The sequence below is a fragment of the Ochotona princeps genome, chromosome 11 (genome assembly GCF_030435755.1).
Source record: "Ochotona princeps isolate mOchPri1 chromosome 11, mOchPri1.hap1, whole genome shotgun sequence".
NCBI classification, from domain to species: domain Eukaryota; kingdom Metazoa; phylum Chordata; class Mammalia; order Lagomorpha; family Ochotonidae; genus Ochotona; species Ochotona princeps.
The window spans coordinates 40,838,860-40,862,858 of NC_080842.1; the positions used below are offsets into that span (position 1 = coordinate 40,838,860).

The 23,999-nt window shown below is 37.6% G+C and overlaps 1 protein-coding gene across 11 annotated transcripts in view; it reads left to right on the forward strand.

The window, feature by feature from the left end:
• HMBOX1 (homeobox containing 1) overlaps window positions 1-23,999 on the forward strand; it is a 164,446-nt gene that overhangs the window by 119,007 nt on the left and 21,440 nt on the right. For all 11 annotated transcript variants that reach the window (XM_058670083.1, XM_036496896.2, XM_004579096.4 and 8 more), the window contains one exon: window positions 536-689. In XM_058670083.1, the coding sequence (XP_058526066.1) occupies window positions 536-689 (154 nt within the window). The remainder of the gene's footprint in view (window positions 1-535; window positions 690-23,999) is intronic.

A 23,999-nucleotide genomic window follows, 5' to 3' on the forward strand; every position in this document is an offset into this window, starting at 1 on the left:
CTGGCATCCCATATGCACAAATCTGTGTTCCAGTAGCTCCACTTCTGATTCAGCTTTTTGTTTAAGACTCAGGAAAGCAGCAGAGAATGGCTCAAGTGCTTTGATCCCTGTATCCACGTGTGATACACAGAAAGATGCCACAGGCTCCTGACTTTAGATCAGTTCAGCTCTAGCCATTGCAAACAAATCAGCAGATGGAAGATATTCTCTCTCTCCCTTGCTCCCTCCCTCTCCTTCTCTCTCTTTCTCTCTCTCCTTCTCTTTGTAAATCTGCCTTTCAGATCAAAAGAAGTAAATCTTAAGACTAAGAATTGGAGCATCTAAGACTTAAAACCTGGTATCCATACCAGCATCACAGGTAGAAGCTTTATACACCATACCACAATGCCTGCCACGAGACTAATTCTAAACGTGTGGGGGGGGAGGGGTGTAATATTAAATATATTGGCTTCCAAGTTTCATTGAAGGGACAAGTTTATTGTTCTTGTTTTCATAAAATTTAAGATACTTGCTAAAAGTGCCTTATTTATTTCAGGGGCTACACTTAGTATGAGACCAGCCCCCATTCCAATAGAAGACCCTGAATGGAGGCAAACTCCTCCCCCAGTCTCTGCCACATCTGGTACCTTCAGGCTACGACGAGGGAGTCGATTTACCTGGAGAAAGGAGTGCCTGGCTGTCATGGAAAGGTACACATCTGCTTTTCCTATGAGAGTTTCCTCAGACTTAGAACAGAGGTGAACTTTAGATAAATTGGAATACTTTTCATTTCAAATGAGTAATTTGGGATCTACCTTCTATCTCAGAAGTTTGGCAAGTTATAAATGCTACATTAACTGACCTTAGCACTAAGAACTCATAAAGTTAACTTTTATCAATTTATTTACTTACAATTTAAGTATGTCGTTAACGTAAGAAGCTTAAGAAATGTTTTTTTTTTAATTTAGATTTTTTATTATATTTTGGAAAACCTTACAGGCCACTCAGATTTAACGTTCCTCCATAAGCAGTAAAGCCTCTTTGATCTTAGTTTCAAAGATAGGAAAAAGTAGACTTAGTAATTTAGCCTCTCTAGCATCAGTGGGTGATTCATTATAGATTCCCAGTTTTCCCATCTGCAGAGATACAAATGGATTATGATTAAATGTTTACCATCTTTAGCATGGATTATATAGTAGAATTATTTCTTTAGTCATCTACTTGTAAATAATGTAAACAGAATTTTCTCTTGAGGGAGAGTTTTGTAGTAAGGTGATAATTCCTGGTTGTACATTTTCCTAGCACTTAATCTCACCATTAGAGGTTTCAGAAGACTCAAAACTGATTTCATTTGTTCTTGTCAAACTGTGAGCTGTAACTTCATCATCTCCCAAATGAAGTTTTTCAAGAGCCAGTATAGATTTATTTGTATCTTTCTTCCCACCCACATTATGATTATTCCCTAGGTTCTTAACATCACCTCCTGAAAGAAAGGGAGTTTTCAAAAAACTGAAGTTCAGACCACGTTCTTCTGCTTGTGATAGCAGCGGTATTAGTAGATTTGCTTAAGAACATTGGATCCAGTAGCCAAACTGAGACCACAGGTTATCCATTGATGTTGTTATCCTACTTCTTTCCTTGCTCTCTTTATTATGGATAGGAATAGAAACCATTTCTAGAATAATGACTCTTCGTATGCTTGAGCAATTAAAGTAAAGGAGTGAGACTTTATTATTCTGGAGACCTGACACGTACAATTTTGCTGTTTTTTTCATCTTGAAACTGTTCTTTGTGAAAACTTCTTGAGAATTTTTACCACATAGTAGGTAAGAATTTGAAGATGATACCTGACTTAGGGGGAGGGTAAATCCCAGAGCCCATGGAACTGTGTTATAAAAAAAATAAATAAATAATAATTTAAAAAATTTTCATTATAAAGGAAAAAGATGATGATACCTAACTTGTCTGCCTAACTGTTTTTCGCCAGATAACACAATAAGCTTTGGTATGGTCTTATTGGTGGTATAAGCTCTGATGGTGCTACTGATTCAGCCATTTAGTTTTTCCCCATTCATCACATAATGTGAGTGTGAGAAAGTATTTATCTAAAATTGATAAAATTTTTAATGTTGGTGATATTGCTAATGCGTTTTCAGAATTGAACTTCAGAGACTACAATTCTTTTTGTTTTTCCTAAGTCAACAAGGACTAACCAAAGAATCATGCTGATAAAATTTCAGTGAAAAATTAGAGCTTCTCAGTGTAAGGACTGCCATTTAGTATTAATTCATTCTTTTTAATAACTTTAAATAATAAACATATTTACAATAAGAGCTGGTTTTTCTTTGGTTTAACTTTTTTTTTAACCTGATGCAACTAGAAAGACAGGATGTGGTTTATCCTAATAGTTGCAAAAATACAGAAAATCTTTAAAAGTACCTAAAGGCAGAAGTAACAAAAGGTCACAGTATGATTTTCATTCTGTCAGAATGGAATTTTTTATTTCAAAAATGCAATAACCATCTCTAGTCTTAAAGTACTGCCTAATTCTTATTTAAATGAATCAATAATTATGTGTGTGCAGACTAAAATCACAAAAGCAAGCTTTACTCAAATATTTAAGATGAAAGTCAAAAGTTAATTTCATTCCTCACACTGTATACTAACATAAATTACACATGAATTCAAACAAAGTGAATCTATAGGGCAGGCATTGTAGTGTGACAGGTAGAGCTGTCACTTGCAATGCCAGCATCTCATGTGGCCGCCAGTTCATGTTTCAGCTGTTCTATTTCCCATCAGAACTAAGAATTCTTTGCCTAAAAACCAAATACACCAAGATTTATTTTTGTGTTTTCTTCTAAGAGTTTTTAATGTGTCATCTCTGACATTTACATCTGTGATATATTTTCAGTTAATTTGTATATGATGTGAGTGTAGGGATCCAGCAATGTTTTTTTTTTTTTTTTTCGTGTGGAAACACAATTGTCCTGGTACTAGGGAGAAAACTGTCCTTTTCCCATTGATTAGTCTAGAAACGCTTGTCAAAAATCAATTGACTGTAAATGTGAGGGTGTATTTCTGGGCTTTGGCTTCTCTTCGATTGGTCTACATATATATCTATCCTTACGACATAACATATTATCCCAGTTAATGTATTGTGGCAAAATATGGAATTATGAAATATGAGTTGCTCACTTTACTCTGCTTTATCAAAACTGTTTTAGCTACTCAGTTCCTTGCATTTCCATATGAATTTTAGAATCAGATGGCCGGTTTTGGCAAAGGAGCTAGAAATAATTTTAATTTTACATAGGAGCTAGTAAAATCTTGTAATCTTAACTGGAATTATTAATAATAAGGTAAATTCCTGTAATAGTTCTGTTATCCTTCCCATCTCCAAAAAAGAAATTTCCCAGCTCTGTCTTCTAAAATGACCTTTATGCAATGGCCAGTTTGTAAATTAGCATTTCTAGGGCCAGAGTTGTGGTCATAAATAATATTTCTGAATCACTCAGTTTCCAGTATAGTATGGGAATTGTTCATGATGGAACTAAGCATCTTTAAAACAAGAAATCCATTACAATGCAGATACATTTTTTAGATCATTATACTTTTGATACTATTACAGTGATATCAAAAGAATGTGGGAGCAAACTTGAAAGATCTGTTTTTAACTAAAAAAGGGGATTATTTTGAATGTCAGTAATAATACCAACTGTAATAAATTGAAACATATTGAATGTTTAAAACCCATGTGTTTAATCCCATTCAATTCCATTGATAGAGACCTGAAATTAGAAAAAAAAATTCATGTGTGTTGATAATACAAGGAAAAGAGGGGTCTTTCTTATTGATCACAACTGGAGAATGTTAGAGAACCAACGGACTATTTGGGAAAGTGATAAAAAGGAAACAATTGAGCACTATGAGATTTTTTAATGGGGATGTACTGCAAGCTAAAGAAGTCAAAGGCAGGATGGAGATACATTGCAGGTAGAGAGGAAAAGTCATCTAGAACTGTTATCTGGTATGGTAAGCACTAGCCACAACTAGCTATTTAAAATAAGTTGAATTTGAGATTCAGTTATTCCTTTACATTAGCCATTGTAATTACTATAGTTTCAGTACCAATATGCATAAGGAATGTCTCCATCATCCCAGAAAATTCTTTGGGCAGCAATGATTTAAAAAAAAAAAAAAAGCAGAAGCAACAGCAGCTGCTGCTGTGTTGTCCCTAGTGGAAAATAGTTGAGTTATTTGGCCCAAAAACATAAGGTTTTTTAGTCAAAATATTAAATGAGTAGAAATATGAATTAGAATATAAAAATAATTCCATGAAATATTTTTAGAATCTTTATTACCATGAACAGAAACAAAATATTCCACTATGAAATATCTAATTCACTTATCAAGATTGTTATTTGGGCCTGGCGCAGTAGCCTGTGGTTAAAGTCCTCGCCTTGCTTATACCTGGATCCTATATGGGCACGAGTTTGTGCCCTAGCTGCTCCACTTTCCTTCCAGCTTTCTGCCTGTGGTCTGGGAAAGCAGTCGAGGATGGCCCAAAACCTTGGGGTTCCGAGTGGGAGACATGGAAGAAGCTCCTGGCTTTGGATTGGCTCAGCACCAGCTGCTGTGACCACTGGGGAAGTGAACCAGAGGATGGAAGATCTTTCTCTCTGTCTCTCCTACTCTTTGTAAATCTGACTTTCCAATAAAAATGAAACAAATCTTTAAAAAAAAAATTATTATGCTTCTGAATTCTTGCTCTCATCTGGCCCTGCTTTTCAGTGTATAAGAGTTTAATAATTCACTGTTAATAATAATTGTTTTTCTTTCGAATTGGCATTCCTTGGTTCATTAACTGATTCATTCACATATTGATTATATATTTATTTTTATATAGTACTTGTGTTCATGCCAACATTTGAGTCTCTTTATATATACTGGTTCCTTACACTTTTTTCATGGGATTTATTTGTTGACAACAGAAAAATATTTCTCATATGGGATTTTCCACATTTGGGAATCACTTTACATGATCCCTGTAGTTTCTGTGGACGGCTAGTTGGATCCAGAATCTTGATTAGATTCCAGGCCGGTATTTTGGCATACAGCTGTTCAGCAGCTCACAGAAATGGTGCTTTCTTACTCCTATCATACAACAAACTGTTCTGTTGTCACGTTTTCAATAACCATAAAATTGACCAGTGAATTTAGTGCTGTCATTAGGCTCCTCATCAGCCATCCTCCTTTACAATGGTGATTACTAGCCTTGGCTGCATATTAATATTGCCTAGGACTTAATTCCTGACCAACGTAATCATAATCTCTGGGTCTGGGGTCTGAACAGCAGCGTTTCTGAAAGTTCTTAAGCCAACCAGAAAGTGCACTGAGAACCATTTTTTGTTGTCCATTGACAATTTTCTAATATTTTTTCATAAGGGTTTGCAAAGTGGTTATATTCACATTTAAAAATTTTGTCTGTATTAATATTCAGGAATTCTTCTAAAAGGTACTTTCCCTTTAGATGGTCCTGAAGTATACTCCCCCACTGACTTGAGAGTAAAGGGGTGGGTTAGCTATCATGTAAGCAATTAAAGAGCTGAAAAGTAAATGTTATGAAGATAAGATTATGGACACAGGAAGCGTAAGCAAGTGTTGGAAAGAAGATGACTTGGTGATTTAGGATGTGTGTTTGCTAGGTGATAGGATTACATTCTGATTACAAAATCAAAGGAAAAAAATATTAAGTTAGGAAATTACCAGTAAGTTATTTATGGCCAAACAGGATTTTTCAACAGACTATCTTTACTTTTTTCAGGCTGGTCTTGATTATTCTAAGCATGTTGTAATCAGGCATGTTGCATTATGCTCAGTTATACCGTAAGTTTTAGAATTCAAGACGCTTATGTTGGGGACTGCATCTGATTAGATTGGTCTCTTGTACTATAGTGGTAGTATAATAGATGTTCAAGTAATCAGTCACCTAAGTATTGAAATACAAACCAAATAAATGCATAGAGCCAAAAGGAAAGGAAATAAATGTAAAATACAGGTAAGTTTTAGTAACAGCCCATAAATCTGAAGGCAGTATTTGTTTATTTAAATAAGATTTTATTTATATATAATTACTGAGCATTCAGCCTGCAGACAGTATCTCTAACACTGGAAAGTGGTCAGGCTTTGGATATATTATTCACCACCTCTGTGCCCCAGTTGTCCCAGTTGCAATATCTGTTAAGAAGAAAAGTTCAATATTGTGATAAAATGAAAAGAATTGAAAATGGAGCTGGCGTTGACACAGGTGGTAAAGCTTCCACCTAGGGTGCTGGCATCCTATGTGATTCAAGACCTGGCTGCTGATTCCAATCCACCTCCCTGCTGATGGGTCTGGAAAAGCAATGGAAGATGGCCCAGGTGTGTGGGGGGGCCCTGCGGCCACATGGGAGACCTGACAGAGATACTTATTGTCACAAAGAAAAACAATGTAAGAGTCTCTTCATGAGAAAGACTCAGAAAAGCAAATCTGTTGAGAAAGATTAGTGGCTACCAACAGCTGGGGAAGATAGAGGTATTGTGAGTGATAGCTACATGTGAGTTTTAGCAGAGCAGAATGAAAATGTCTGAAATTGTGATGATATTTTCACAGCTTTGCAAATACATTAAAAGCTATTATGTCCTTTAAGTGGATATATTTCTTGGTATGAAGCTGCTTTTAAAATAGATTTATTTAGTGAACTGTTAGGAGCTTCACATACTTACCCTCCACATTTAATCCTTAAGGCAGTCCTGATTTGTCCTTTTCCTAATGAGTCCTCAAAAGTAGTTCAATAATTTCCTAGGGCCACAAACCTGTTAATGGCCGAATCACATGTAAATTACATTGTGATCATAGCTTTGAGTTCTCTCTATTGACTGATAAAAGTTATATTCCATTTGAATGAAAGTCTGATGCCACTAGATTAGCATATATTGGAACCTTCCATCTGTTTAAGAACATATGGGCATTATAATGGGAAAAAGATGAAACAAAAAATGATAAGCAGTAGATAATTGTTGAAGCTAGATAATAGGTATGTTATGGATCATGGGATCATTATATTATTGTAGGCCTGGAATTGTTCATAGTTAAAAAGATTTTGGTTATTAACTCTTTAAAGAAGACCTGCCAAGATTTAACAGATAATGTAGAATTAATTAATTGACAAATATTTATTCATTGACTCATTTATAAAGCATTTGTTGTGTGGTAACACTAAGACATATTTCAAGTAGTTTACATATTCATGGATAAAATCATCTTTAATGTGTATCTGCATATTCAAATAATGTAACACTCAACAAATGTATCCATTTGCTCATTCAATGAAGTGCTTACTAGCTTTGAGGTAAAGTACCTTAGGATGAAGAAAATGGATATATTAGGGTGAAAGGGGAGGAATTATGAAAATCTTTAGTTTAAATTAGATCTTTTGAAATATTGATGACATGCGAGTGAGACTCCTAACATGTCCTTTTCATATCAGACTTTCAACAATTTGGTCTGGGAATTCCTTTATCTTTGTAAACAGATGTGTGGCTGGGAGTTTTAGGTACATGACCGAGATTTAAAAGAGACCTGGCAGTTAAACTGTGAGAATATCTGAACAGTAACAGATAGAAGCAATTGAATATGGTGTTTATAACCAGATTCATATTGAAAGGTAGTTTATAGTTACTCTTTTCAATTTTTGTTTATCAGATGGGCCGGGAGATACAAAGAGACATCTTTCATCTTCCGACTGCCTCCCTTAATACGCACAGAACCTGCAAGTGGGGACGCTAAGCCAGGAACCCAGAACTCCAGGTGTATTTACCACACCAGTGGCAGGGACCTAACTATTTCAGCTATCATCCCCTGCCTCCCAGGTCATGTTTTACATGAACCTGAAATCAGGAGCTGAACCAGGACTGCCACCCAGGCCCCCCAGTGTGTGAAATGCAGTTATTCCCCGCCAAATCATCAGAACCGCACCAAGTACCCGTCTCTGCAGCAGGACTCCTGTGGAACAGACAGTGCTTCTGTGCATTCGTAGTCAGAACTAGTGACTACTTCCCATGCAGACAGTATACCTCTTAACAGTTCTTGTTCATCTTAGATTCTTTTCATGTTCATCTTCAATGAGTGGTACATAAAACAAAATCATTAATTAGGCCAAAAACACCCTGAAACTTTAAGGAAAACATTTTGGTTTTGTTGTTTTAGCCTTTATCAGTCTCCAGAATAACTCTAAAATTTTAATGCAAAATATTTCACATTGCATGCAGTCAGCATTAAAAATTTTAGATTGAGAGAACGCCTCCTCCCACAAAATGTAAGCATCTATAAATAGGATCATAAAATGTGTCCCCATGAAGAACATTAGCATCATAACCACAGTTCTGTAACATACCAAATTAAATCATAGCTTTAATTTTGGTGTTGTTGTTAACCTGACATGTTTATAATTCGAGTTAGAAACAAATCTGGTATACAGATACATTTTATACCCCAGTGTTATATATCCTAGAAGAACTAGCCTGGAAGAGACAAATCAGCTTGCAAAATGTATTTCTGTAATGTTGCTTGAGGTTTCTGTAATTTAATTCTTCAAGTCTTAACAACATTTTGGAATTCTTCCCAGGACAGTTTATTAGTACTTGGTCTTTGGTTTCAGTCTCTTTCCTTTCTCCTTGTTACTTTTCATTTTTTCACTGAATATTTAGAACGTGAAGCTTAAGCAGACGAATGGTTCGAGAAACTAAATTCTGTATTTAACTGCAGAATGGGTGTGGTTCCAACAACTGCAATCCAGCTCTGCCTGTTGTTTGGCCTGTCATCAAACTGACCTGTAGGGAAAAATCTTTTTTCTCTTCTGCTAACTATGAAATATATTGAATTGTGATGATTATGTGGATGTGGTAAATACTTTGCTATACATAACATAAAATACGAAGCAGTCTTATTAACTTGGGCCCAGCAGCATGGCCTAGCGGCTAAAGTCCTCGCCTTGAATGCACCGAGATCCCATAGGGGTGCCAGTTCTAATCCCGGCAGCTCCACTTCCTATCCAGCTCCCTGCTTGTGGCCTGGGAAAGCAGCCGAGGACGGCCCAATGCTTTGGATTCCTGCACTCACGTGGGAGACCTGGAGGAAGTTCCTGGCTTCGGATCAGCGCAGCACCGGCTGTTGCAGTCACTTGGGGAGTGAATCATCAGACGGAGGATCTTCCTCTCTGTCTCTCCTCCTCTATGTATATCTGACTTTGCAATAAAAATAAAATAAATCTTAAGAAAAAGATTTAAGTAACTTTAGAGAATCAATTTCTTCTATTTTTTTTCTTTATAACCATCTGTGTGTGCTGTTAAGCTGTTTTCTTACTGCCCCTTCCTATGATTCTTTTATTGCCTTGGTAGTAGGAGGTTAAAATTTTTTTTAACATACAAAGTTCTCTGCTGTGATATCTGGAAGCCACAGACTGTTTGTTTGGTTGGTTGGGTTTTTTTTAAGGTTTATTTATTTTTATTGGCAAGTCAGATTTATAGAGAGGAGAGACAGAAAGATCTTCCATCTACTGGTTCACTCCCCAAGTGGACACAGCAACTGGTGCTGGGCCGATCTGAAGCCAGGAGCCTCTGCCAGATCTTCCTCTCGGGTGCAGGGTCCCAAGGCTTTGGGCCGTCCTCAAATGCTTTCCCAGGCCACAGGCAGGGAGCTGGATGGGAAATGGTCAGCCAGGACACAAAGTAAAAATATACTTTTCTTCTTTTTGCTTTATTTCAGACTTTCTTAGTTGTTGAATAAAATGGAGAAATCACTACTGATAGTAATTCCAGGAAGATTTAGTCTTCTTACGAAAAGTTTTGCTTTGCTTTTACTTCTTGAAGAGAATCTTGTTATTTTATAAAATGCAAAAATAATCACCCTTTTCTTTCTTAGCAATAGCAGTATCTCTGGTTTGTTAGTATTAAGGATTCCAGATTTATTATACTCGTATAGTTATGACGCTATTTTGTTTATATTCTTTATTATTTTGTGTAGTATGCCAGTATTGGTGTCATTCATGCTGTACAGATCTGTGGCGTTAAAAGTTCTTTTCATTGAAGTATGATTGTACTTAGCCAGTTCAGGTCCTGGGGGCCCCCCCACTTCCCATCCAGCTCCCTGCTTGTGACCTTGGAAAGCAGTCGAGGACGGCCCAAAGCCTTGGGACCCTGCACCCATGCAGGAGACCCGGAAGAGGCTTCGGACTCCTGGCTTCAGATCAGCAGAGCTCTGGCTGTTGTGGCTACTTGGGGAGTGAACTAACAGATGGAATATCTTCCTCTCTGACTCTCCTCTGTATAACTGCCTTTCCAATAAACATAAAAATAAATCTTTCAGGAAAAAAAAGAAATTATATCTATTGACCTCTTGTTCCATTGAAGAACTTTTGGCACCACTTATATTTGATCACTGTTAATGCACAGTCAGGACAGGGCCCTGAATATGTCTAATTCAGAATATTTTTTTATACAAAGAACCTATAATTTTAAGAGGCTAATTAACTTAGCTAATTTCACATAAGAAATAAAATTAAGTTGTTTATTTTGAAACCATTGTCATGTGAATCATGAAAGACGGTTTTTGGAGCTGTGCCGATGGAAACTAGGAGCTCAGAGCCTCTGCCAGTTCTGCCACACAGGAGCAGGGTTCCAAGACTTTGGCCCATCCTTGTCTGCTTTTCCCAGGCCACAAGCAGGGAGCTAGATGAGAAGTGGAGATGCCGGGATTCAAACCGGCGCCCATATGGGACCCCGGTGCATTCAAGGTGAGGACTTTAGCCACTAGGCTAGCACACCAGCCCCTCAATTCTAAATTTCTGTTTCTATATCCATCTCTTATTTCTCTCAGGTTCCTTTGTATGTCTTCCTCGCCTTACGTTCTTTAGTTTGTTGGGAAAACTTTACCGTTTCTCTCATACTCTTTTCTTTAAAACAAAAACAACAAAAAAAGATGTATTATTTGTTTTTATTGGAAAGGCAGATTTGTAGAGATAAGGAGAGAGGGTTCACTCCCCAAGTGACTGCAGTGGCCGGAGCTGAGGTAATCCAAAGCCTTGAGCTAGGAACTTCCTCCAGGTCTCCCACATGGGTGCAGGGTCCCAAGGCCGTCCTTGACTGCTTTGCACACTCAGGGAGCTGGCTGGGGAAGTGGAGCAACCAGGACAAAGACTGGCGGCCATGTGGGATCCCAGAACATTCGAAACAATGATTTAGCCTCTGAGTCACTGTGCCAGGCCTTCCTCTTATAAAACCTCTACCAGCCACCTCTGTTCTTATTTGCTTTTTTGTTGATTGTAATCAAACTACTCTAATGAATTAACTGTTATTTATGAATTACTGAATTCCTATTGAATAAGGTAAGGCATTATGTTTCTATTTTCAGTTAAGTAAATTTATCGGTACATATTTTGAAAGCAGTTAGTAAATACTTTGTAAGTTATAAGGGTCCTTCAAGTTCTTCAAATTCTGTCACTGTTGAATTCTAAATAATACCTCAATGCCTTTCAATTGGGAGTCCATGACTTTAATAGTAAAATATTTCCCACTCTAGAATTATTCGAATAATAACTGGTGCCTAGCCAAAAACATAAAATAACCTCCATTATAACTAAGTCCTGTCAACATACCAGTTCTGAAGAATTTTTATGCGTAGCTTCACGTCTATGTTAATATTTTATTGATCAATCTACCTTGAATTCTGATCCTCTCAGTTTATGTTTACTTATTATAGTAATGAGATACCTTGGGTATAATGCATTCTGAAAATGCAAAAAAAAAATATTTTTTACCCACCTTTTATCATAAGGAGAATTACTTCTTTCTTTCCTTATGAAATCAGAAAACTAAACGCTCTGGTTGTTCTTTGAAGAAATTGACTTCCATTATTTTTCAGTTCATCTCTAAAACTTTGTTTTACAGTTTGACAGTTGCAAAGAATTTCATTTTCTTTTCTTAATGTTGCTACTGGCTTGTGTGAAATAACTCAAGGAAATATCCTTTTTACCCCTGGTATCAAAGAGGCCTTGTGTGTGGTTAGCCCAGAGGGTGATTTTGTTTGGCTAGGGAATGCAGTGAAAACTTTTCAACAGCTTTTCATTTAAACATAGTTTTTTAACAAATTACTAAGTGACTGATTATAAATTTATTAGATGAAAATCACTATATAATCAAAAGTGTGACCCATGTAAATTTGAGGAAATATTTACATGTTAAAAAATGAAACAAATTGTTACTATAATAAAATAAAATGCATAAAAAAGAAGGATTAAAAGAGGTAATAAAACTAATGACCCAGCAGATGGGAGATCTTTTATTTTCTGGGTCACTGTGCCTTGAAAATGAACAAATCTTAAAAAAAAAAAAAGATTAAAGCCTCTAAATAGAATGTCTACCTCCTGAAAGAAATGCCTTAAAATTCCAACTCTTTGATTTTTAAAAGTATTTTTCCTGAAGTATACTGTAAAAGTAGAAAAAAATGTTAAAAATTTTAAAATCTAGCTTTCCTGCAGACTTGTATTATAAAGTTTGATTGTTAGGCAATATATTTGGTTTATCTGAACCAATGTATTTGTCAAATTGTATTATTTTGCTATGTGTTAATTTTACTTCATACTTCTGTTGCTGTAGTTCATATGGTGTGGGATTATACTTATCTGACACGTAGTGTAGTGTAGTGCTAAGTATTGATAGTTTATACTGTTGCTTGAAATTGACTGAGTTTTTTAAGAAAATTAGAAACAAAATTTAGAAACAGCTGCCCTCTCTCCTCTGCCAGTCGTAGTAGACTGGATAAGACATAAAGCAACACACTATTTTATACATTTGTTAAAATGTTAAGCCTTTCAATTAAACATTCAGCAGCAATTAAGATTTAAAATGATCTATCCAAGTGACTGGAAAACAGCAGAAAAACACTTTTAACTGCCTCAATGTTGTTTTGTTTTTGTGCTATTGTACAGTACTTTGTACTGTTGTACTTTTAAACTATAAAAACCATTAAGTGGAGGTATGGTTGAGTCTTAAAATGCAATCCTGGTCTGTAATGGAAACGGACCATAGGTATACCACTCCCTCCCTTTGGTTATTTTTTTCCATCAATGCAATCCTTAACGTGCCAATCTTCCTTCCCTTCTCATGCTGTTGCTGTTATACATTAGACTATGCATTCTGGAATTAATGATGCGACAAGCAGAATTTTAACAAAAATGTATCCTCTCACATATCCTTGAGGAAGAACCTGAGTGAAACATGATCACCTACACCACCTCCTGTACCTCTGCAAATAGAAACAAGTCGTTAACATTTGTATAAGACAGCAGGAGCCTGGCCATGACATCATTTCAATCCATTAGACTATTTGAGGGAAAAAAAAGCAAAACTTTGCCACTTATTGACAGGTAAAGTTATCCTGATCCATTTCTCATAGCCAGTAGGAAGATGAACTGTCCTCAAATGCATTTTAAATTTGGCAGATTATACTTCCTGGTTCCTTTTTGGTCAAACAAAAACAACAGAAAGGGAAATCATCATGATGTTTTTGAACCTAATTGAAAGTTTTCTCCATCCTCAAATAGATGCTTGCCAAGGATTTTATTTCATACACATAACCTATCCCTGCACCTGTAGACCACGAATCAATGCAATACAGCAGTAGACCCATATCCCTCCTATCCTTCAGTGCTTACATGTTGTTTAGAAAAAAAAAAAAAAAATCAAGCAGGAACTGGCATTTGTCTCAACAGTTAAACTGCCGCTTGCAACAACCACATCCCGTATTAAAGTGTCTGGGTTCAAATTTGTCTCTGCTTCCATCTCTAGCTTCCTGCTATTGCAGGAAGGCAGCAGGTGATGGCTCAAGTAGGTGGGTACCTACCTGCTACTCAGGTGGAGATCCAGAATGAGCTCTTGGTTCCTGCCTGTGGCTGAAATTACCATGGGTTATTGTGATTATTTGAGGAGAAAACCGGCAAATGAAAAATGTATGTCTTTTTCAAATGAAACGAAAATCGTGAGTCTTGTCTTCTGTAATTAACTGTGATTGACACTCACTTATATAGTAATTAACAAGACGTGTGTTTCTGGACCTTATAATAGTGCATTAATATCATTATTGTTTGACTTAGCATTCATGATTTATATGAATTATGTATTTTATGTTTGAAGATCTTAGTTGGTAGGAGTATGAATTCATGAGAAAGTATTGTTTTTAGAGATTTAAATTTTTTTATTTGAAAGGTAAAGTTACACAGAAGGAGAGGGAAAGAGGGAGGGGAAGAGAGATCGATCTTCCATCTACTGGTTCACGCCTCAAATGGCCACAACAGCCAGAGCTGAGTTGGTCTGAAGCCAGAAGCCAGGAACTTCTTCCAGGTCTCCCAAGTGGGAGCAGGGGCTCAAGGACTTGAAGCGATTTCTTCTACTTTCCTAGGCCATAAACAGGGAACTGGATCAAATATAAAGCAGCCAAGACACAAACCAGCACCCATGTGGGAATCCAGTATCACAGGCAGTCTTAGCTTACTATGCCACTGTGCCAGCCCCATGAGTAAATATTTAACTTGAATATATTTGGCCAAAGAAACTTGTAATAAATGGTGTACTTCTAGTGTACTGAAGCACTTTAGACTATATAATTGGCACTCCATCTCCATAGGTCCCAAATCCTGGCACTCAACTAATTGCAGATAGAAATATTAGAGGAAAAATGTTGCATCTGTACTAAACATAAACAGACCTTTCTTTCTGGTCATTATTCCATAAGCAATGTAATTTAGTACCTGTTTATACAGAATTTACATATTATGTATTATAAGCAATATTCAAATGACTTGAAGTATAAAGGAAAAATACATGTAAGTTATATGCAAATACTATGCTGCTATATATAAGAGAGTGTCTATGGAGTCTGGTTTCCTGAGGAAGGGTATTCTAGAACCAGTCTCCAGTGGATACCAAGGAGTAACTGAACTGTACTTTGGGAACTTGGATGGCATTGAAATCCCAATCATAATGTTACCTCATCTAAGCATCCTGGTTTACTGGTTCCCATTTTTTATTTATTTTTAAATACATGTTTATTTTCATTTTATTTGAAATTTAGAAAGAGTTCTTCCATGTGCTGGTTCATTCATTCCCCAAGGCTTAGCCATTTCAAAGCTGAGAACCAGTAATTCCGCCTGGATCTCCCCCATGGACGTTAGTACCTGAGCTGCTGCCAACCAGGATTTTCACTAGCAGGACACTGGGTTATAAGCAGAGTAGCTAGGACTCTCCAGTTAATATACACTAATAAACTCACATAAGATCTCTACCATTCAGTATTGTTATCTTTCAGTACCTTCTTGGAGTTGGTTCCAGGACCCAACCCAATGACCCACTCTTACCCTCATTGATACCAAACTCTGCAGAAGCTGAAGTTCCTTGTGTGCCTAGAAAATGATGTGTTCCAGGGTGCAGGAGAGATCATGCCAAACAAGTCTAGGATGTATTAAGGAGTCTTTATTAACCAAACTTTGTGATGGCAGCACCCACTAGAAATTAGCAAATGAAATTACCATGCCAGTCCATTCTGAGTCAAAATCTTGATAGGAGTGAATGGTCATTACTGTGAAATCCATCAATTAAACTGAAGACCTATGTCCCAGCTTCCCCAGCAATATAAATTATCCTAAGAGACACGCAGTGAACAACCTGGACACACTTACAAATGTGCAAACATTCACCTTTCCCTGGCCTCACTGTTCACATTCCACTACTGTTAGGTCTCACTTCTGGAACTCTTGAAAGTACACAAATTAGAAATGCAAAGCTTCTTAGCATTTGCATCTTTGCTGACTCACTCAAGTAGTGAACAGAGAGTGAACACAGTGAACAGAAATACAGGGACCATGATGAGCAGTACCTGTCCTCAGAGTGTGCCTGTGGGAAGCCGAGCAGTCAGATACTGGGGAAGCCAAGAGTTGGGGTGGAAGAACAACAGAAGCACAAAACCAAAATAGTGAATCTATCATGGGCCTTTATAGGGGCTTGCTACATAAGTGGTTATACAACAACGCAATACCACTCCCTCTCAGGTTCCAGAGGGTGAGGAGTGTCAACCTGACTCTCAGATGAACTGAAACGACCATGTCGGTGGGGGAGACGTGACTTCAAAGCTCATGACCCTAAAATAGCTGCCTAAGACCACAACAGTAGTATTTGCATATAGTGCACCCATCTTCTTGTATACTTTAGGTCATTTCTAGGTACCTTAAAATACCTAAATTAAAGTAGATGTTACATAAATAGTTGTTATGCTTATTAGGCATACTGTTGAGGGAATAATGACAAGGAAAAAAGTGTACATATTCAATACAGACACCATTTTTTCTGAATATCTTTTTTTTTTTTAGATTTATTTTTATTACAAAGTCAGATATACAGAGAGGAGGAGAGACAGAGAGGAAGATGTTCCGTCCGATGATTCACTCCCCAAGTGAGCCGCAACAGGCCGGTGCGCGCCGATCCGATGCCGGAAACTAGGAACCTCTTCCAGGTCTCCCACGCGGGTGCAGGGTCCCAATGCATTGGGCTGTCCTCGGCTGCTTTCCCAGGCCACAAGCAGGGAGCTGGATGGGAAGTGGAGCTGCCGGGATTAGAACTGGCGCCCATATGGGATCCCGGGGCTTTCAAGGCGAGGACTTTAGCCGCTAGGCCACGCTGCCGGGCCCTCTGAGTATCTTTTATCTGTGGTTGTTTGAATCCACAGATGTGGAGCCCATACATCCAGAGAGCTGTCTGCTTCATTGGGAGCAATAGGATACAGTGGACTGAAAATCTATTTCTTAAATCAAGTGTTACCTTTAACACCTGTTTATCAAATGACAAGTGTAGGTTTCTGGCAAATAGTGTGCTGCAAGAAAAACACTTAAGCATAGACTCTTTGCAGTGAAGGAGTTTGGGAAATTACAATTTTATGTTAGGACACATCTTTTAAATTCTCTAGTATAATTCTCCGATAACGATTTGGAAGCTGTGTGTGTGTGTGTCTAGGAGCTACTGACTTCTTGAGTAGGTTAACTGCACTGTGGACTTAGACTTTTAATGCATATTGATGATATGCTTCAAGACACACATACCAGAGTTTAATTCTCACTCCTCTTCCACGGAGGGGCAGGTCAATGTCATGTCTCTGGAGCAGTTAGATTTCCTTTCTAGGACTCAGGGGCTTTTTACTGATGCCATCACATCTTCCAGAAAGTCTTGAAATTAGCAGGAGCTAGATCTGGTGATTCATTGCTACAAATCTTAAATCTCAAGGTTGAATCTTAGCTATCAAATGAGGGTTATTCCTGTTAGGACTATGAGCCAGTGACTTCAGTCAAGAAGCCTGAGACCCTTATCATGTAACCTTGAACAAACATATGGCTGTTTTTATGTAAAGTCTGTATCTTGATTTGCAAAATAGAATTGCTAACCTGGTTAATGTTGCCTTCTAATCTAAAGGTCTTTGATTATTTGTCAGGATCTACTGTGGCTTAATCTGTATCCGTGTGGATGAGCTGTGATATGGGATTCCATGTACCTTTATGATTCAAAATTCAATTTATGATATCCAATCTCTCAATTTGTTCTTTGGCCAATGCAAAAATTTTACTTAAAACTCTTTTCACAGCCCTTTCTATTCTAAACTTCATGGTGCTGCAAAGCGTGGAACCTTTCAGCCTTTTTTTTTTTTTTTTTTTTTTTATAAAACTTGCTTGTCTTTTAGCTTTTCTTGATATTCATGTCCTCTAAAATGCTGACGAGGAGCATGCCATTATTTATTTAATTAAATCTCTAGAACAAGTGATAACCTCAAGTTTGCAAAACAAATTTTTTAAATGTTAATGTAGTAAAAGGCATTGAAAGGAGTAATAATTGAGTTTAAAAATAATTGTATGCCATTACATTTTGCTCATACTTTGAGATAGCAGTTTATTGTTAAGTAATGCTTTTTTGCAAATTATAAAATTAGCATGTAATTTTTATATAAAATATCAGAAATGCAAGAAAATGTAGAGTAAAAAAAATCTATGTTCTACCAGAGAGAATGACTGTTAATATCTGTATTTCTGATAATTCATTTTCTGCGTGTTGCATATATATATACCTTATATAAAGGAATATTTATAAATAATGAGGCTTTATGATTAATATCATTTATATGATTATTGTGGCACACTGAGTTAAACCATTGCCCGCAACACTTGGCTTCCCATATGGGTGCTGGTTCTAATCCTGGCTGCTCCACTTCCAATCCAGCCCCTTACAAATGAAGTCAGTAATCTTACTGAATGATGAAGAAATATACATTGAATTGCATATAAATAATCTGAGATACCTGCCAATCCTAAACATTATTTTGAGTAACTAAAAAGGTGAGGTAAAATCTCTCTGAGCAGAGCTGGTTTGCATGAGGACACAAAGGAAACTGTTCATTTAAGGAGCACTACCCCTTATGAGTCAGTCTCTCATTTCTGTATACTCCCAGGAAACAAAAAGAGGAATTTTCTTGCTGTAATTTATATCAGCTTCTGCGTTACTGAAATGAAAGTACTTCAAGGACATTTCCATTTGTTACTAGCTTATGGATCCTCATCTCATGTAAATTATTTTGCCACTTTTCATTTTAATTCTTTGCTGTCATTGTCTGGCAAAATGATCATTTGGCTTCTGTCTGTGAAGGTACTCGGTGATCGCTCACCTGACATTGTCCTTTGTCTATAAAAGTGTATTGCCCTTAGGATTTATTTTATCACTTTTTTATTGCTTACCTTTAGATTTCTGCTTACCTTCTTTCCCTTTTCATCTTAGAAAAGTATCTAGAGTTGCAAATGTTTCTGCGTAGAATGGAAGTAGATTTTGAGTTCTAGGATTTCAGAAACAAGACCTTTTAGTGTCTAGCTGCTAAGTTCTATAATGTGTACACCTGGTAACAGTAGAAATCTTCATTTTCTTCTTTAAAAATAATTTAAAAGGTAAAATATTGAAAGGTAAATCATAACAGTCTATGTGGTTCTTATGGTCACCCTGAATGCTTTTCATTACCTTTCCAAAGTACCTTTTGAACCTCACCTTCTCTAGCTCCTTTCCTCAATGTATTTCAAGCCATGGCTGCCTAACAGATGTCTGCCTTTGGTATCTCTGGAGATACTGCCCTGCTTCAAACATGGCTGTCTCAGTTACCAGTTAACTCTAGCCTTTAAAATCAAGACACAGCCATTTTCTCTAGTTCAATTTCCAACTGCCCTCATTATCAACTGAGTCATTAGTGAATACTTTCATAGAGAGAAATAATTTTTTGAGATAACTATGGCAAGCAAAATTGAAAGTGGAAAAATAAAATTTATGTAAGCAGAGATACCATATTCTAGCCACACTGACCTTAACATTTTCAGAACATTCAGATCTCTTTCATAACTCCCTTTGTACAAATTATCCACTGTCTGAATCCTCTCCTCTGAAAACCCCTGTTGCTTCTTCAGGATCCTGCACAAATATTTATTCCTCTTTGCTGCCATAATACTGTATTCATACAATCGATTGACTCTTTTTAGAGTCCTTTATAGTTTGTTTCTTTGCAGACCCCGTATCTCCCGGTGACTATACTGGGAGATTCATCTGATCCATTTTTGTCACCTTTAAGTCATTTGCCTCTTATTACCTAGGACCCAACAATTTTAGCCGATTAAATGAATGATTTCTTTGTTTACAATGAAAGTTGTGGCTGGTATGGTGGCACAGTGAGTTTAAGCTGTCACTTGCGACTCCAGCATACCATACTGGAGTCCTGGCTGTTCTGCTCCGATCCTTTTTCCTGCCACCCATGAGACTTTTAAAGTCGGGACTCTAGCCTGGCTCCACCCTCAACTGTTGAAATGAACCAGGGAATGGAAGAATCTGTATCCTACGCGTTTCTCCTCTTTCTTGTTCTCTCTGCCAAATGAATAAATATTTCTTTAAAAAATGTATATAGGGCCCGGTGCGATATTGTAATGGTTAAAGTCCTCGCCTTGCATGTGCCAGGATCCCATATGGGTGCCGGTTCTAATCCCTGTGCCCCGCTTCCCATCCAGCTCCCTGCTTGTGGCCTGGGAAAGCAGTCAGGGATGGGCCAAACCTTTGGGACTCTGCACCCACATGGGAGACCCGGAAGAGGCTCCTGGCTTTGGCTTGGCTCAGCTCCAGCCGTTGTGACCGCTTGGGGAGTGAGCCATCAGACAGATCTTCCTCTCTGTTTCTTCTCCTCTCTGTATATCTGCCTTTCCAATAAAAATAAATAAATCTTCTAAAAAAATGTATATACACATAGCAGGAAAGTTACTAGACCTGTTTCCCAGATTCATTGATAGTCCATCTTGTTTGCATATAGTTTAAAATTAACTACTGTACTAACTTTGTTCAACCATTTCTTAGGCTAAACCCACTGAATATATAGGCACTTATTCTTTATTACATGCCAAGCAGATTCCTTGAACTCTAATGCTTTGTAAGTAGTTTAAAAACATAGTCATTTTAAAAAAGTAATTTTTTAAAAGATTGTTTACTTGTTTGAAAATCAGAGTGACAGGGAGGGAAGGAGAAAAAAGGGGAAAAGAATTCCTCTACAAGAATTCATTCCACATATGGGAGGTGGCGTGACAAGGAGAGAGCCAGGGGAAAGGAAGAAAGAAGGAAAATGGAAGGAGGGAGGCAGGGAGGAGGGAACTTTTCTCTTATTAGTCATTCCTCAGATGGCTGCAACAGGCCTCCCATGTGATTTGCTGGGGTCCATTCCTATTTTCCTCTTTCATGCCTTTTTTTCTGAGCAATGATATCGTTTTATGACAAGCAGACATGAAAAAGACTCAGGAAATTTTGGTTGATATTAAATTTAGATAAATAAATACGTTATCTTCATGTGAGGGGGTGGGAGGAGGCAGGTATTAATAATCCAAGATAATAGCACTGTCTGTAGAACTACTGAAGTCTATTCAGATCACTAGTTGCCTTCCATTTTCCAAATACATCTGGGGTTTTTCTGCCTTAGTAAATTGGGTTTACTGTTCATGTTGCCCTTGCTCCCGTGCCAGGAGCCTGTCATACCTCACAAGCCTGGCCGGTCCAGTGAACACTGGCAAATCACTCCACTCTGTAGAATCTCTTCTGAATTAAAGTGTTTTAAAGTGTTGTTTGTATTAATTAGCGGGTAGCTGCAGTTTGGCTTGTCACAGTTAAGTTACATTTTGACTGTTGTTTTAATTCCTTTTATTGTTTCCGTAAACTGTCTTCCCTCAGTTGAACTATAGTTTTGTGAGATCAGGTCTCCTATTTTAATCATGTGACTGTGCCTTAATCATAGTCACGTAATACACATGGATTGACAGTTGTGTTTCCTGGTCTATTTTATCTTCCCTAAAAATTCTTCCACTTATATCAGTGTTGTGTGTCTATCCCCACCAAAAAATATTTTAACAACTTTAAACTTATTTACCATAAAGGTTCTTAAATATGTTTAGCAGCTTAGGTTATACTGTATATCTTGATCTAGTATTTAAAAACATTGAAATATTACAGAAAAAGGTAGGACCTAAAATCCCCTTTGTACACATCTCTAGTTATAGTCAACTATAGTTGACGTTTCTTTTTTACAAAAAAAGAATTTTTTACAGAAAAGAATTAGTTGCCAAGCTTAGAGATTTAAAGTACTAAACTGACTTAATTTTTTGAGTCTTTGATTTGGAAAAAGTTTCTGATTTTTTTTTTACTCTTGACAGTCTTTATTTTAATACTCATGATATTTAAACGCAGATTAAATGGATTTTAAAACATGTTGGGCCTGGCATAGTAGCTTAGCAGCTAAAGTCCTCACCTTGTATGTGCCAGGATCCCATATTGGTGCCAGTTTGCATCCCAGCTGCTCCACTTCCCATCCAGCTCCCTGCTTGTGACATGGGAAAGCAGTCGAAACGGCCCAAAGCCTTGGGTCCTGCACCTGCATGAGAGAGCTGGAAGAAGTTCCTGGCTCCTGGCTGTGGATCAGCTCAGTGCCTACTGTTCTGGCTATTTGGGGAGTAAGCCAGCAAATACGAAGATCTTTCTGTCTCTCCTTTCTGTATATCTGCTTTTCCAATAAAAATAAATAAATCTTTTTTAAAAGTGTTAAAAAGATGCTTATTTGAAAAGCACAGTTAATGGTAACAGAGCACAAAGGACAGAGAGTGATCTTACATCCATTGGATTTATTCCCCAAATTGTCACAACAATTGGAGCAATGTGGGTCCCAAGGCAGAAACTTCTTCCAGGTCTCCAGTGTAGATGGTAGGGACCCATGCATTTGGGCCATTGTCTACTACATTTCCAGGCACATTAGCAGGCAGCTGGATCAAAATTGAAACAGGAACCAGTGCCCATTTCAGGTGGTGGCTTTATCCACTATACCACAATGATGGCCCCAAATTCTAAAACTTTTAACTGTGAAAAAATTTATATACTATCAATAATTATAAATTCTTATATAGGCTCTCCAATAAAGTGGATTTATACTTTTTTTAAAGATTTATTTTTATTGGAAAGTCAAATATATATAGAGAGAGGAGGAAAGACAGAAGTATCTGCTGTCCAATTCACTCCCCAAGTGACCACAATGGGTGGAGCTGAGCCAATCTGAAGCCAGGAGCCAGGAGCTCTTCCGGGTCTCCCACGTGGGTACAGGGTCCCAAAGTTTTGGGCTGTCCTTGATTGCTTTCCCAGGCCGCAAGCAGAGAACTGGATGGAAAGTGGGGCTGCCGGGATTAGAACCGGCGCCCGTATGGGATCCTGGTGCATTCAAGACGAGAACTTTAGCACCTGGGGCACTGTTCCGGGCCCAAAGTGGCTTTATACTCTTAATCACTAAACACAATCATAGCCCTGATGTTTTCTAGATGAGCCAAATGTTTCAAACATTAATTGTTTATAGTTATGCTAATCATTGAATTGTCATGTTTCCCAAAATTCTTTTATTAAAAGTAAATATATAAAAATAGCATGTTCCATTTTGATATCTAACAGAGAAGCCTATTAAGCATTATAAAATTCAGTGTTACCACCAGTATTTCTCTATTTTCTCCCTACTCCATCATTCTCCCCAAAATTAATCATTTCTAACCCTACAATAGATTCATCTTTTATGACTTTTTTTTTTTTGCAATAGCCGTTTAGCTTTGGTTGTTCTCAGTTCTTTTATTGGTCCCCACTTTGATCAGTAAGAAGTGTTTCTGAAATTCAGTCACACTTTCACCCTGGCCTCAAGTGGTTTTCAGTAGTATGCTGACAACTATGTTAGAAAGTAAAAGAGATGGAAGAACCAAATGAAACACTGTGGGGTTCACAGGATGAAGAAATTACCTTTGGCAAAAGGGTGGTGTTTGAGGGATGCTCCCTAAAAAATAGACAAGATTTGCATTGGGTGGAAGGCCAAAAACAGATGTGAGATCAATGAAGATGCAAAGAATTTCCAAGATTATTCCTTTTTCCAAGACTATGGCATGCAGCCAATAGAGATACAAAGACAGTGTGGGGAGGTGGTCTGAACACTGCCGTAATCAACTTTTGAAACTTTTTGAACAGGACAGTGCTGTGAAATAGAGATGTTCTTTTTTCTGTTTGTTTTATGAAAGATTTATTTGAAATGCAGTTGCAACAAAGAGAAAAGGTGGGACACAAAGAGATCTCCCATCTGCTGGTTCACCCTGGAATGGCCACAGTGGCTAGAGCTGGAGCTGGGCTGGTCCAAAGTTGGGAGTCAGGAGCTTCTTCCAGGTCTCCCCCATGGATTCAGGGGCCAGTCACTTGGACCATCTTCCAGTGCTTTCCCAAGCACATTGGCGGGGAACTGGATTGGTAGTGGAGCAGCCAGGACATGACTTTTACACTAAAATGCCACAACATCAGCCCCTAGAGATGTTCTT